At 42.2% G+C, this 15,595-nt stretch overlaps 1 protein-coding gene and 1 long non-coding RNA gene across 3 annotated transcripts in view; both read right to left on the bottom strand.

The window, feature by feature from the left end:
- Window positions 1-6,671: 6,671 nt before the first annotated feature.
- Window positions 6,672-8,163, bottom strand: LOC124279369. 2 transcript variants are annotated; one of them, XR_006899349.1, is made up of 2 exons: window positions 8,119-8,163; window positions 6,672-7,925 (listed from the first exon to the last, which is right to left on the bottom strand). It is a non-coding gene; the product is annotated as an uncharacterized LOC124279369 (long non-coding RNA). The 2 variants fall into 2 exon arrangements; XR_006899348.1 differs by having other exon boundaries at window positions 8,087-8,144.
- Window positions 8,164-9,112: 949 nt separating this feature from the next.
- Window positions 9,113-15,595, bottom strand: part of LOC124279368 (stress-induced-phosphoprotein 1-like) — a 28,149-nt gene continuing 21,666 nt past the window's right edge. The window contains exons 9-13 of the mRNA XM_046715183.1: window positions 12,592-12,688; window positions 11,756-11,917; window positions 11,290-11,393; window positions 10,467-10,630; window positions 9,113-9,878 (exon numbers count right to left, since the gene is read on the bottom strand). Of these exons, the coding sequence (XP_046571139.1) occupies window positions 9,806-9,878; window positions 10,467-10,630; window positions 11,290-11,393; window positions 11,756-11,917; window positions 12,592-12,688 (600 nt within the window). The 3' untranslated portion in view covers window positions 9,113-9,805. The remainder of the gene's footprint in view (window positions 9,879-10,466; window positions 10,631-11,289; window positions 11,394-11,755; window positions 11,918-12,591; window positions 12,689-15,595) is intronic.

Below are 15,595 nucleotides of genomic sequence, written 5' to 3'. Positions count from 1 at the left end.
GTTGGCAGAAAAGTCGAAAATTCCGTCACCGATCATGAAACCTGAACAAAAGGAGCGAAGGTTGAACTGGTGCTTACAGTATAGAAATTTTAACTGGGACAATGTGATTTTCTCAGATGAAAGTTCTGTGTGGCTGTTTCCTAATACACTGAAATTCTGGACCAAACAAACTGAAAAACCTTTGTATCAGAACAGAAGAGAACATAATTTTATTTCAGTAACAGGCCTCCGGCCCAAAATACATGTACAGTGTACATAAATTGATGATAAGTAGAGCACATATATATTTCATTTAGATTTGTGTTTCTTGTCAACAAAGTATAAAAATAGACATACATCCTTGATAATATTAACACTTTTACTCTGTAATATTGATATAAAATTAATAATTGATGGACATTTACTAAAATATTTTGATATGTACTTATTTCTGAAGCAGCGCCCAAAGTACAGTCCGAAATTTAACGTGTCGGGTGGCATATCTGTTTTAGGGGCAACGCCCCTCTGTGTATTTGAAGGGAATATGAACAGTGAGCGGTACACAGATATTCTCGAGGGACATTTACTTCCATCTGCTCACGTGTTCTATGGACAATTTTGGATTTTCCAGCAGGACAACGACCCTAAACATCGTTCAAATCATTCAAAGGCCTGGTTTCGGACCCAAAATATGACATTATTAGATTGGCCAAGCTATAGCCCTGACCTAAATCCGATAGAAAATGTTTGGGGACTTATGAAGGAAAGTGCCAATAAGAAAAATCTGACAAATATTGCTGAAATGAAAGAAGAGGTGGTCCGATATTGGGACAGCATGGACCACGACTTTCTAACTTCTTTGATCATTAGTATGCCCCGCTGCATTGAAGCCTGCATTGCTGCCATACTAACTGTTCACCTGTCTTTGAATCTGGAGTTATGTTCTGCTTAGATTCACATTTAATACGTGAGTAATGAGTGAAAAAAATAAAAAATTACAATCTTTAAATTCTCAATAATTTCTGGTTGTACTGTACATGATTGTTGACAGTTGGCGCGGAGGGGCGCACGGCAGCAACGGGAATAGACAGGTGAGGAGGGGAGCGTCTCAAAATCTATTCTGAATGATCTGTGACTTCGTCATCAGTGGCATCACAGTCAGAGCTGAAGGAAATAACAAGCGGTGCGACAGTTCCTTGTTGGAGACCATCACGAGACACTTGGATGAAAGTCAACACCAAACCACGGACTTTTAAATTGAGTGAGTTGAGTTTTTCGCCGCACCCAGCAATATTTCAGCATATGACGGCGATCTGTAAATAATCGAGTCTGGACCAGACAATCCAGTGATCAACAGCATGAGTATCGATCTGCGCAATTGGGAACCGATGACATGTGTCAACCATGTCAGCGAGCCTGACCACCCGATCCCGTTAGTCGCCTCTTACGACAAGCATAGTCGCCTTTTGTGGCAAGCATGGGTTGCTGAAGACCTATTCTACCCCGGATCTTTACGGGTCACTTTTAATTTGATATATTTAAGCTAAACCTATGGACTCAGAAACAAGGTTAAAGAAAAACATTGTAAGAGGTAGTATTCTAATAATTATTAGCTGATAATGTTCAATATTAACAATTACGATATGATCATGGTGTATTTGGAAATATTTACACCTTGGAAATTGTATACTTGGGAACAAACCTTTTACACAAGCATCACGTCTAGTAGGATACGATCACCCTTTACACCGGGACATATTCAAACCTGCTGACTTCTAGTGATCCATTCATATAATTTTCGCAGTTATTTCCCCTTTGCACCAAACGGAATGTGTTTCTGAGGATAGTCAAGACTGGGTATTATTATGCACTGATGTTCTATATACAAGACGAACGTAGAAACAAGATTGGCACGACCAAGTCATTGATAACGACGCATATATAAACTCCTGGAAAATCTGTTGCAGTGCAAGCCTTAGAGACAATATATAACAGGAGTCTGGTGTAGTAAAGACAAAGAAATTGTATGCTTTTTAACTACCAAATTGAACTATGAAACATCATCCGGAAAATAGGACATATCTTATGGAAACTGGGTATTTTCACAACGTGTGTTTCAAAACAGTATAATTAAAAAGTCAAATGCGTGCCATGTGTAAACCTGTAAAACAATCAAAACAGTACAAACTGTTAGCGAATGAATATGGTTTGTTAACGCCATTATGTCCAATATTCAATACTTGTCAGTGGAAATTGGTAGATGGAGTCTGACGTACATCGTGCTGATACTGGGATTCGAACCTCTGACCACAGGCTGTTTTCGACTAAAGGACACAACTCCATACAGCGAGTTATACTACGGGTGTCCCACGTGCGTGAACAAGTAATACATGTAACCAGTTCCTTCGTGTCACTTGGCTAAATGCTGCGTGCAACTGCGTAGTAGAAAGTGAACTAGCCGTGCATGAAACAGGCGAGAAGGGGAAATGTCGGTGCTCGAGCTCCACCCTGCGTTGTCAGGCTACAGACCACTGCTCGACTTTATGTGAAGGTTGTATTTCATCAAAGAAAGGAAATGATCAGGTGTGCCCCCATGGCCGCCTACTGGTTGGCAAGAGGCTTGATGTTCCTTGACGCAGGGACCCACAGCTAATCCCGCTGTGGAGCTATTGTGGATTTAAACAAGCGACTTGACCCTAGATGAGATTAAGACCTCACGCAAATGCTCTTTATATCCACGCTTCACCAGGCTTGATATAGATTAGCCTGAATCACTACATGCGGGGTTTATAGCCACTGGTCTGATCACTGTGATGCCAAATGGGAAATCTCGCGATCGCAACGACATAATACGAGGTTAGAAACGGGTGTAGAAGTCCTTTGGTGAAATCAACAGCAGCAAACTGTCTACAAGTGACTGTGTGATTAGAATGCAAGATGAGGGACAACTCACTCCATAGGCAGCGTCTATACGCTCCCAGTGAACTATAGGAAACTTTGTTATTCCCTTTAAATGGAACATTTGAGTGATATGCCTCTCACACATGTGAGGCGGTACACAGCGCCGTAACAAACGGACGGACGAGGAGATAAGCTGAACAATTATGTGAGTAAATACGTCTCCGTTTAGTACACACATTAAAACCCAAAGGCTGTAATACCAATTGTTAACCAACATGGATGAAAGTGAATATTTCCTGCGTGAGTTCGTAAAAGCGCGACAGAGAAACCATGTGACTAAGATCAAGTTGAAGAAGGTGGTGTCGGACATTATTCTCGCCCAGAAGGTCAGACGCTTCGTAGTCGGCATCCATCGTGCTAGCCAGAAGACATCAGACACATCTCAGTTCAAGAGACGACCGCCAGTGAGACTCGTGTCTCCAAGGATCGCCAAGACTCCCAAATACACTGAAAGTCGCCAAAACATAACAGATAAACGGGGTACCCCCGACACCAAGAGGCCAAGTCTGGGTCTGCTCCCAGCTACTCCATCAGTTGGCAGGACGCCTCTGTTGACGGTCTCCTCCTGCTCACGGAGAAGCTCCGTGAACGACGTCAATTCCAGCGTGTTCTCTAGACTGCAATCTCAGACAGCGAGACGTGCATCAAATCACAGTGCACCCATGCAGAAAGACACACCGAAGATGCCGAAGATAAACTTTATTCAAATCAACAGTCCACTTCAGGTAAAGTCACCTTCTTCCAAACTTACCAAGCCACAGATCCGCATACAGGCAGCAGGCGCTGACAAGCCAGAAGCGTGGCCGAGGGCTAAGACTTCTCTTCCTGCGCTGCCGGACAGTCTGTGGGCAGGTGATCCCAAGGCTATAGGGTCTGTCCGGCGTCCCAGGAAGAATGCACAAGAGATGCTGGCCGAGTACAAGTCTGGGGAAGAGTCGCGCCGGGTCCTGCGGAATATGACGTTCCCCTGTACTAGGAACTGCCACAAACCTGACGTCCTCGTGGAGCTCGAGCGGATGTATGTTGAACTACCAAGCCTCGGTCCTGCAGTTGAAAAAGCGCGGGAAGATATGGCCCGGAAGACGGCAGATGACACTGCCTCTGCAGGAACTCATCGCCCAAGTTTAAGTCTCCTCTCTCTCCCGGGTCAGTCAGCTATCAGGCGAGACAGTTCACTCGGATCTGGGTTGTCGTCCAAACGCCAAAACCCAGTTCAGTTTCAGTCTCCAACAGTTCGACCCCATGGCCAGACCCTCCGCCAACACACGTCCACTAGACTGAGAGTAAGATATTAACTGATCTCCGACACACTAGTGCTCTGCCTTACGGTTCTCTTGCGTGTATATGTATGTAATGAACTGGCAAAACGTATCCCCACGCTGAAAGTCATGTATTTGTGAATGCATTAACATCAGATACATCTTCGATTGTCCAGTATGTATTCTCTATTCTATTGTCATAAATGTCACATAATAATATGGCTGAAATATTTCCGATGTGACTTAAAATCAAATTCGTACTCATTATATTTGAATAATAGACAATTTAACATTATCATTAAATAGTGGAAACATTATACCACGTATGAACACATCCGGTATTTGTAGAGATTGTCACCCCACCCCCTACCATGGCCTACTGTGATTCACCCTGGCTGCAGCTAACTGTCACCTGCTGGATATCAATTAGTTCATATAAATAAACTCGCATTCCAGTCAAGGCCTACATCGAGCACACCTTGGTATAGTGCAAAGTCGTCTAGTTATATGCTGGACAAGATTCCAGTGTACCTGACCTGCAACACTTATAACCACTGCGAGAGGATCTCAACATCTCGTGTTCGTTATGTAGTCTGCCTTTATTTGTCTGTCTATACAAACAGAACCTGACTATACAGTTCTGTCGACAAGAGAGGTCTATACCACGCTGTTAAATAAACGTAAATGAAAAAGGTCTACGCTGTTATTTATTTATTTTTTTTGTAAATCAGACTACTAATTAACGTCCGGATCCGGAGAGTGAAGCACCGGCTTAATGAAGCAAAAGTTAATGAGTTTACATAGTTAAAAAAATTGGTTACAGCTTGCTACCGTTCGGATATCGCGGGAATCGGATTATCGGGGTCCGAACTAACGCGGCCTGACACTAGTTCATCACATGGATATTAAATATATAGTATGTTCAGAACACACTATAGGTGAGCAACGTTCTGTAGAGGCTAGACAGAACACACTATAGGTGAGCAACGTTCTGTAGAGGCGAGACAGAACACACTATAGGTGAGCAACGTTCTGTAGAGGCGAGACAGAACACACTATAGGTGAGCAACGTTCTGAACGGAGACAGAACACACTATAGGTGAGCAGAGAGGCACACTAGAGGAGGCGAGACAGAACACACTATAGGTGAGCAACGTTCTGTAGAGGCGAGACAGAACACACTATAGGTGAGCAACGTTCTGTAGAGGCGAGACAGAACACACTATAGGTGAGCAACGTTCTGTAGAGGCGAGACAGAACACACTATAGGTGAGCAACGTGAGGCGAGGGCGAGACAGAGGCGAGACACACACACTATAGGTGAGCAACGTTCTGTAGAGGCGAGACAGAACACACTATAGGTGAGCAGCGTTCTGTAGAGGCGAGACAGAACACACTATAGGTGAGCAGCGTTCTGTAGAGGCGAGACAGAACACACTATAGGTGAGCAACGTTCTGTAGAGGCGAGACAGAACACACTATAGGTGAGCAACGTTCTGTATAGGTGAGTAGCGAGAAAGAACACACTATAGGTGAGCTACGTTCTGTAGAGGCGAGACAGAACACACTATAGGTGAGCAGCGTTCTGTAGAGGCGAGAAAGAACACACTATAGGTGAGCAACGTTCTGTAGAGGCGAGACAGAACACACTATAGGTGAGCAACGTTCTGTAGAGGCGAGACAGAACACACTATAGGTGAGCAACGTTCTGTAGAGGCGAGACAGAACACACTATAGGTGAGCAACGTTCTGTAGAGGCGAGAAAGAACACACTATAGGTGAGCAACGTTCTGTAGAGGCGAGACAGAACACACTATAGGTGACCTTAATGTAACACGCACACGACCTGGATGTCGGACATAGTGACCTGACCATTACAAGAGTATCTCAACACACTGCACGATGACAATACACCAAACTGTAAGGTTAAATACACCCAGACATATGTTCCCTGGTAGAAACCATTTGCCCCAACTTTGGACAAAACCTTTGTGTCATCGCACCTCAATGGCTTGGATGCTCATCCTCTCACTGACTGGTTTGTCTGACCCAGACCTGACTCACAGACAGGGCCGCCATATAGCTGGAATATTGCGGAGTGCAAACTCAATTCACTCACTCACTCACAGGCTGTTGCGATCTGTGTACCAGTGTTTCCATTTTCATACAACTAATGGTGTGTCTGGTATGGGTGGTCGGGTTGTAGATGGGTGTACCTTGTAGCACTGCATCTGAAGGAGTGTTAGGATAGTGTACACGGAACATCATACATTTACAAACACCTAACTAGAAGTCCCAACTGAGTGCCTAAGGCATTATGCTTTATGTTCATCCACTGTGATTTATTAAAGTTTCTATTTTCGTAAACTCAGAGGTACTTTAACATTGTCTTACACTGCAATCACTGCAATAACATAACGAATCCTGTACGCCTCTGTTGGTGCTGTATCAGTGAAACACAAGACTACAAACCACAGTATCACATTAACCTTTATTAACAGGAAGTGGGATTAATAAATCACATTATCCTCTATATTCATTTTCATCATTCCAGTCCCTTACACAAATCAACAAAATATACAAGAGTTTCATTTCCTTGAGTTTGTATCTGGTTTTGAATCACACACTATGTTTTCCAGTCATTGAGTGAGCATCTTCTCATCTTCATGAAGCTTCAGAGAGAAAAAACCCATCTACAACACTACACAAGGAGGAACAGGCTGCTTCACTGTCCAACCAAAGACCACTGGCCTGTTGTCTTGACCTTCAGTTAGAATACTGGCCTGTTGTTTTAACCTTCAGACAGAACACTGGCCTGTTGTCTAGACCTTCAGACGGAACACTGGCCTATTGTCTTGACCTTCAGACATAACACTGGCCTGTTGTCTAGACCTTCTGACAGATCACTGGCCTGTTGTCTAGACCTTCCGACAGATCACGGGCCAGTTGTTTTAACCTTTAGACAGAATACTGGACAGTTGTCTTGACCTTCAGACAGAATATTGGCCTTTTGTTTAAACCTTCAGACAGAATATTGGCCTGTTGTTTCAACCTTCAGACAGAATATTGGCCTGTTGTTTCAACCTTCAGACAGAACACTGGTCTGCTGTCTTGACCTTCACTTAGAATACTGGCCTGCTGTCAAGACCTTCGGTTAGAATACTGGCTTGTTGACATTGACGTTCAGACCGATCACTGGCCTGTTGTCTAGACCTTCAGACAGAATACTGGACAGTTGTCTAGACGTTCAGACAGATCACTGGCCTGTTGTCTAGACCTTCAGACAGAATACTGGACAGTTGTCTAGACCGTCAGACAGAATATTGGCCTTTTGTTTAAACCTTCAGACAGAATATTGGCCTTTTGTTTAAACCTTCAGACAGAATATTGGCCTGTTGTTTCAACCTTCAGACAGAATATTGGCCTGTTGTTTCAACCTTCAGACAGAACACTGGTCTGCTGTCTTGACCTTCACTTAGAATACTGGCCTGCTGTCAAGACCTTCGGTTAGAATACTGGCTTGTTGACATTGACGTTCAGACCGATCACTGGCCTGTTGTCTAGACCTTCAGACAGAATACTGGACAGTTGTCTAGACGTTCAGACAGATCACTGGCCTGTTGTCTAGACCTTCAGACAGAATACTGGACAGTTGTCTAGACCTTCAGACAGAATATTGGCCTTTTGTTTAAACCTTCAGACAGAATATTGGCCTGTTGTTTTAATCTTCAGACAGAATATTGGCCTGTTGTTTTAACCTTCAGACAGAACACTGGCCTGCTGTCTTGACCTTCTCTTAGAATACTGGCCTGCTGTCTAGACCTTCGGTGAGAATACTGGCTTGTTGACATTGACGTTCAGACAGATCACTGGCCTGTTGTCTAGACCTTCAGACAGAATACTGGACAGTTGTCTAGACCTTGAGACAGAATACTGGACAGTTGTCTAGACCTTCAGACAGATCACTGTCCTAGCAAGTAGCCTGGACATCTGATTTAATGCCACACTCAGCAATATTCCAGCTGCAAGGAGGCAATCTGTAAATACTCAAGTCTGGACCTGACAATCCAGTGCATCTACCTTCACCGTTGAGATACGCATATGAGTCTGACCACCCAATAACATTTTGTCATTTTTATGACAAGCATGTCTTGTTGGATGATAGTATGCAAATGGATTGTGTGAATGAAGAGTCTGTGGGTGGATTGTGTGAATGAAGAGTCTGGGTGGATTGTGTGAACGAAGAGTATGTGGGTGGATTGTGTGAATGAAGAGTCTGTGGGTGGATTGCGTGAATTACAATGAAGTTATGGCGATTACCTTCCTTACAGTCCACTACTTAGTAATATCGTAGTAGTTCAACATTTCCTTGAGTGATGGATGTTTCATGTATGAAAACTACACAGATTTAGCTACATTATCAAGTTGAGTAAGTCACAGTTGTTCCAGTGGCACAATCAATGGCCCACACAATTACAGTTTCAATCTCATTTCAGTTAACAACATACTCAAGATATATACCAAAGATATTAAAGAGTATCCATACTAGCTTTGATAACAAGAAAGGAGGGACTCCCAAGAAAAATATGGTGTCATTTGAATGTGAATAGAAATAGCATATTCTACTGATTTTAACAGATACTCCTGATGTTCATGTACACATTATGAAATATCTCAATGTCTAAGTGATTTTACTTAATACAACTGTCATTAGCATATACATGATGTATCCATTGTCTTGATGGGACATTGTCTCTATGACATTCTGTACATTGAAAAATATCTTTAACACATGTCTGTCGACAATCACTGAATGCCCCAGATAATGAAACAATCAGCAACTCTGGCAAGGAGAATCTATTCCACACTCTTAGCATACTTATGACAAAGTAAAATGAAAACAAACACAAATCTGAAGATTGATGATGTCCTCCTTTATACAGCACTGTTTCTGAAACAGCAGACTTTGTGCAAATGGTTGTTTCAATAATCCTGCAGGCAGAAGTCAAGGTATTCAGTTACATGTGAGGCATGACAAATACAACCATATTTGATACAGGAAAACATACACAAGACTTAATCCCCTCCAGACCGGCACAAAATGTTGCTGATCCAAAATGAAGCTCTTCGATGTACATGACCAGATGAACTGCAGAAGCATTGTTGAAGAGTAGCTGGTGGGAAGGTTCCTGTTGGCTGCCCCAGGCCATGTGACAGCATGTCAAGCTGTCCTATGTGAAATGTCACCTGATGTCCGATTATAAAACAATGTTGTCCTAGAATGTCTTCACTGATTGCTTTCTTTTACAACATGAAAGCCAGAAATAACAAGTACAATTCAAGTATGCTAAAATGTAACTTATTACAAATAGTTAATTCATAGTTCCAATTTATAGGTATGAACAAGAAGCACACATTTTAGAGAGCAATGTACCTGGCACTGTTCAAGGCAGTTTTACCACTCTTCAGTCTTCCTATATACATACACATGCACTATCAAAGGCCAGTTGCGTATCAGAGACATGAAGATGATCATGAAGTGAGCTCAACAAGCACAGCACCCCCTGGAGGTCATGACGGAAGTGACGACCAAGTTAAGGCAATCCTTAGTGTATGGCAATGATGCCAACTTCCATCAACTTCTGAATCTTAGCAGCAATCTGGGGGTTCTTCAGGTGCCTGAAACAACAATGATGATGTCAGAACATGCTTTACACTCTTCAAAACTGAAAATAGTGAGTGAGTGAGTTTAGTTTTACGCCGCCCTCAGCAGCATTCCAGCTATATGGCGGTGGTCTGTAAATAATCGAGTCTGGACCAGACAATCCATTGATCAACAGCAAGAGCATCGGTCTACGCAATTGGGAACCGATGACATGTGTCAACAAAGTCAGCGAGCCTGACCACCAGATCCCGTTAGTCGCCTCTTACAACAAACATGGGTTACTGAAGATCAATATTCTAACCCGGATCTTCACGGGTCAACACTGAAAATTAAAATATATATCAATAAGTTACCCTCAAGCAAAAACATTATCTCAAACATTCTGTTTCTGATGTACCTGTTTATGAATCACTTTAGACACTGATATCACATGATATCACATGATATCACATGATATCACATGATATCAAGACTCAGATATTGGTCAGTTGTTGGGACAGTGTCTGTACAGTCAAATCTGTACAAGACAGCTGAGCTAATAGCAGCCCATTGCTAGTTACAGCACATACAAACACAGGACAAAGTGACAGTGAAACACTTACTCTCGGACTGCGTTAGGGTCTTTGGTCATCTGTTGCAGGATCATCTGCATAGCTGGATCCTGCAGGATCTGCTGCACCTCGGGGTCACTCATTGCACGCTTCTTCACTGCCTCGGGGTCGCTGTTCTCGGCAGTTGCTGACTTCTTGTAGCCGTCAAGTGCTTCCTGGTATAAATACAGAATTTCATAATAGACTTACACCAAACAGAGTAAGTTAAGGCTGACTTAGCTTTGAACAGATTCAATACATCATAGAGTGCAGTTTTGGTTTCTTTCTTGTTTAAATTTGGATTGTTGTTTAACACAGCACTCGGTAATATTCCAGCTATATGCCAGCAAACTGTACGTAATCGAGTCTGGATCAGACAATCTTGAGCATCAATCCAAGCAGTTGTGATACGATGACTTGTCAACCAAGTCAGCGAGCCTGACCACCAGATCCCATTAGTCGCCTCTTACATCAAACATGGGTTACTGAAGAGAATTCTAACCTGGATCTTCACGGGTGGTGTTGTTTACAACCACCCTCAGCATATAACAGCACACTGCATATGATTGAATCTCGGCCAATCCATTGGTTGGCAACTTGAGCTTTTGGGATACTATCTCATCCATCAACGACATCATCAACTCTGACCACCAAATAAGTTCGATGCTCTTTACAACAAGCAGTTGCCTCCTATCATGGGTTGCTGAAGACCAACTGCTGTGTGGATCCCTCTATACTGGCCAATGACTGATTGCACTTCCAACAAATGTGACTGGATGCCCATCATAAATGTTAATATGTCAAACATTAATGACTGTAAGTCAAAACATGGCACCTGACAGCTGGGGTCAATGTCCAGAGCCTTCTGATACCACACGGAAGCCTTGGTCGGTTCCCTCATAGCCAGCAGATTAGCTCCCTTACGTAGATAGCCTTTAACTGAAACAGAGAACTTGGCATCAGAGACGTTCTACACGAGTCATTGTTTACTTTCAAGCCATCTAATTAAAGTCAGATCTTTGTGTTCACCACCACTACATAAAGAGAGTGAGTGAGTGAGTGGGGAACTGAACCTTGGTCTTCAGCGTGACAAACAAAAGCTTTAACCACTAGGCTACCCCACTGCCCCATTTTACACAAAGATAGAAGGCATCCCCATCCACAAAGGCACGTCTAACATGCTGCACCGAAATGATATGACATGGCATGGAACTGAAAGTGTAAAATCTAAAACCTCCACATAAAGTGGCCAGTCTGCAAACTTACAGAAGTCCTGTCACTCGAAGCAGTCATAAACTTACTGAATTTGGGGTCAATCTTGATACATGTATCACAATCTTTCAGCGCCAGCTCAAACTCCATGAGCTTTGTGTAACAGGCAGACCTGTTGCTGTAAAGCTTGGCGTCCTCCGGGTTCCGTTTAACGGCCTCTGTGTAATGCTTCACAGCATTAGGATAATCACCTGCATCGAAACAAGTGAAGCATGGCGTTTAAGAAAACTACCATGGAAACAGAATAAACATTTACTACAACCAATTACCACCTGACATTTTCCGAGATTTCAACAAAAACGTTTTGTCCCACAAAAAATGCCCCAATATATATAAATGCTTTCTTGTAATTACACTGAAAATTGCTGAAACTCAGTGAAAGATGTATATTTTCAACCTTTAAAGAGTTCTTTGGTTCATAGTTGCATTAAACAATGCCTGGGATGCTGAACAGAGAGTAGATGTTTTTGCAGTAGTGGCTGAAAAAATATCTAGTGTCCATACAAAAACCTAGGCCCCACTCCCCGCCCAAGAATATCAATCAGTCACTCCCTCCACAGCTGATTACTTCAGTGAGGCAAGAATATCAGCAGCCACGGCATATTGAAGTAACCTTACACAGAACGTTCAGTCAGTTTGTAGAAATGTATGTCATGCCTCAAGGCATTTACAGTCCCTAGCACAGATAAGGTAATCGTTTAAACATAATCACAATGAATCTGTGACTCAATCCCAAGATCAGTGGGTTCTAAATCCCCTAACTCCTGCCTAAGGGATGTAACACAGTGTCAAATTGTGTCCATGTTACAACATACAGCCCAGATTTTGGATTATGTTAATTTCTGTATGGTTTGGACTACTTTACCTTTCTTGAAGCATTCGTTCCCCTTCTCCTTTTCTTGTAGAGACAATTCTGGGTTGATATATGCTAATTTTTCTCTCTCTTTGATCAATTTTTCAACCTGACAAATCAGAAAGCAAGTTAGTACACACCATACACATGCTATACACAATACATCCACATGCTATACACAATATATACACATGATTCATACACATGCTATACATACCAAAGATATACACATTACATACACATGAATTACATGATATATACACGATATACATGATACAAACACATGATATACATGATACATACACATGTTATACACGATAAATACACCCAATACATACACACCATACACCCGATACATACACACCATACACCCCATACATACACACCATACACCCAATACATGCACACCATACACCTGATACATGCACACCATACACCCGATACATACACACCATACACCCGATACATACACATCATACACCCGATACATACACACCATACACCCGATACATGCACACCATACACCCGATACATACACATCATACACCCGATACATACACATCATACACCCAATACATACACACCATACACCCGATACATACACACCATACACCCTGATACATACACATCATACACCTAATACATACACACCATACACCTGATACATACACACCATACACCCTGATACATACACACCATACACCCGATACATACACACCATACACCCGATACATACACATCATACACCCAATACATACACACCATACACCCGATACATACACACCATACACCTGATACATACACACCATACACTGGACCGCATAATACACCATACACAATAATACCCGATACATACACACCATATACCCGATACATACACATCATACACCCAATACATACACACCATACACCTGATACATACACATCATACACCCCATACATACACACCATACACCTGATACATACACATCATACACCCTGATACATACACACCATACACCTGATACATACACATCATACACCCAATACATACACACCATACACCCGATACATACACATCATACACCCGATACATACACACCATACACCCGATACATCTACACCATACACCCAATACATGCAGACCATACACCTGATACATGCACACCATACACCCGATACATACACCCGATACATGCACACAATAATACACCTGATACATACACACCATACACCCGATGCATACACCCGATACATACACCATACACCTGATACATACACACCATACACCCTGATACATGCACACCATACAACTGATACATACCACACAATACAATCTAATACATACACACCATACACCCGAGACATACACACCCATACAACTGATACATATACATATATAATAATCATACACCCTATACATACACATACATACACCCGATACATACACCATACAATCTGATACATACACACCATACAACCTGGATACATACACACCATATTAACCTGATACATACACACCATACACCTGATACATACACACCATACACCATACATACACACCATACACCATACACCTGATATACACACCATACTGATATATACACATATATACACCATACACACCATACACCTGACATACATACATACACACTGATACACCTATCACCATACATACACACCCATACAACCTGATACATACACACCATACAATCTGATACATACACACCATACACCTGATACATACACATATACAATCATACATACACCTACATATACATACACACATACACCTGATACATACACACATACACACCATACACCATACATACACACCATACACCTGATACATACACACATACATACACCATACACCCGATACATACACACCATACACCTGATATATACACACCATACACCTGATACATACACACCATACACCCGATACATACACACCATACACCCTGATACATACACACCATACACCTGATACATACACACCATACACCTGATACATACACACCATACACCCTGATACATACACACCATACACCTGATACATACACACCATACACCTGATACATACACACCATACACCTGATACATACACACCATACACCTGATACATACACACCATACACCTGATACATACACACCATACACCTGATACATACACACCATACACCTGATACATACACACCATACACCATATACACCTGATACATACACACCATACACCTGATACATACACACCATACACCCGATACATACACACCATACACCTGATACATACACATCATACACTGATACATACACACCATACACCTGATACATACACATATACAATCTGATACATACACACCATACACTGATACATACAATCACACCATACACTGATACATACACCATACACCACACACATACACCCATAATAATCTGATACATACACACCATACAACTGGATATACACACCATACACACCATACACTGATACATACACACCATACACCTGATACATACACACCATACACTGATACATACACACCATACAATCTGATATACACACCATACAATCCAATACATACACACCATACACCATACATTATACATGCACACACACCATACACCTGATACATACACATCATACAATCTGATACATACACACCATACACCCGGATACATGCACACCATACACCTGATACATACACACCATACACCTGATACATGCACACCATACACCCGATACATACACACCATACACCCGAAATATACACCATACACCCGATACATGCACACGATACACCCCATACATACACACCATACACCCGATACATACACACCATACACCTGATACATACACACCATACACCCTATACATACACACCCTAATACATACACACCATAATAACTGATACATACACATCATACATACACCCCATACATACATATCATACACCTGATACATACACTATACACATACACATACCATACACCTGATACATACACACCATACACCTGACATACACACCATACACCC

This window comes from Haliotis rubra, unplaced genomic scaffold, assembly GCF_003918875.1.
Source record: "Haliotis rubra isolate DU_JTF1 unplaced genomic scaffold, ASM391887v1 Scf25, whole genome shotgun sequence".
NCBI lineage: Eukaryota > Metazoa > Mollusca > Gastropoda > Lepetellida > Haliotidae > Haliotis > Haliotis rubra.
This window is presented reverse-complemented; position numbering and strand designations above follow the sequence as displayed.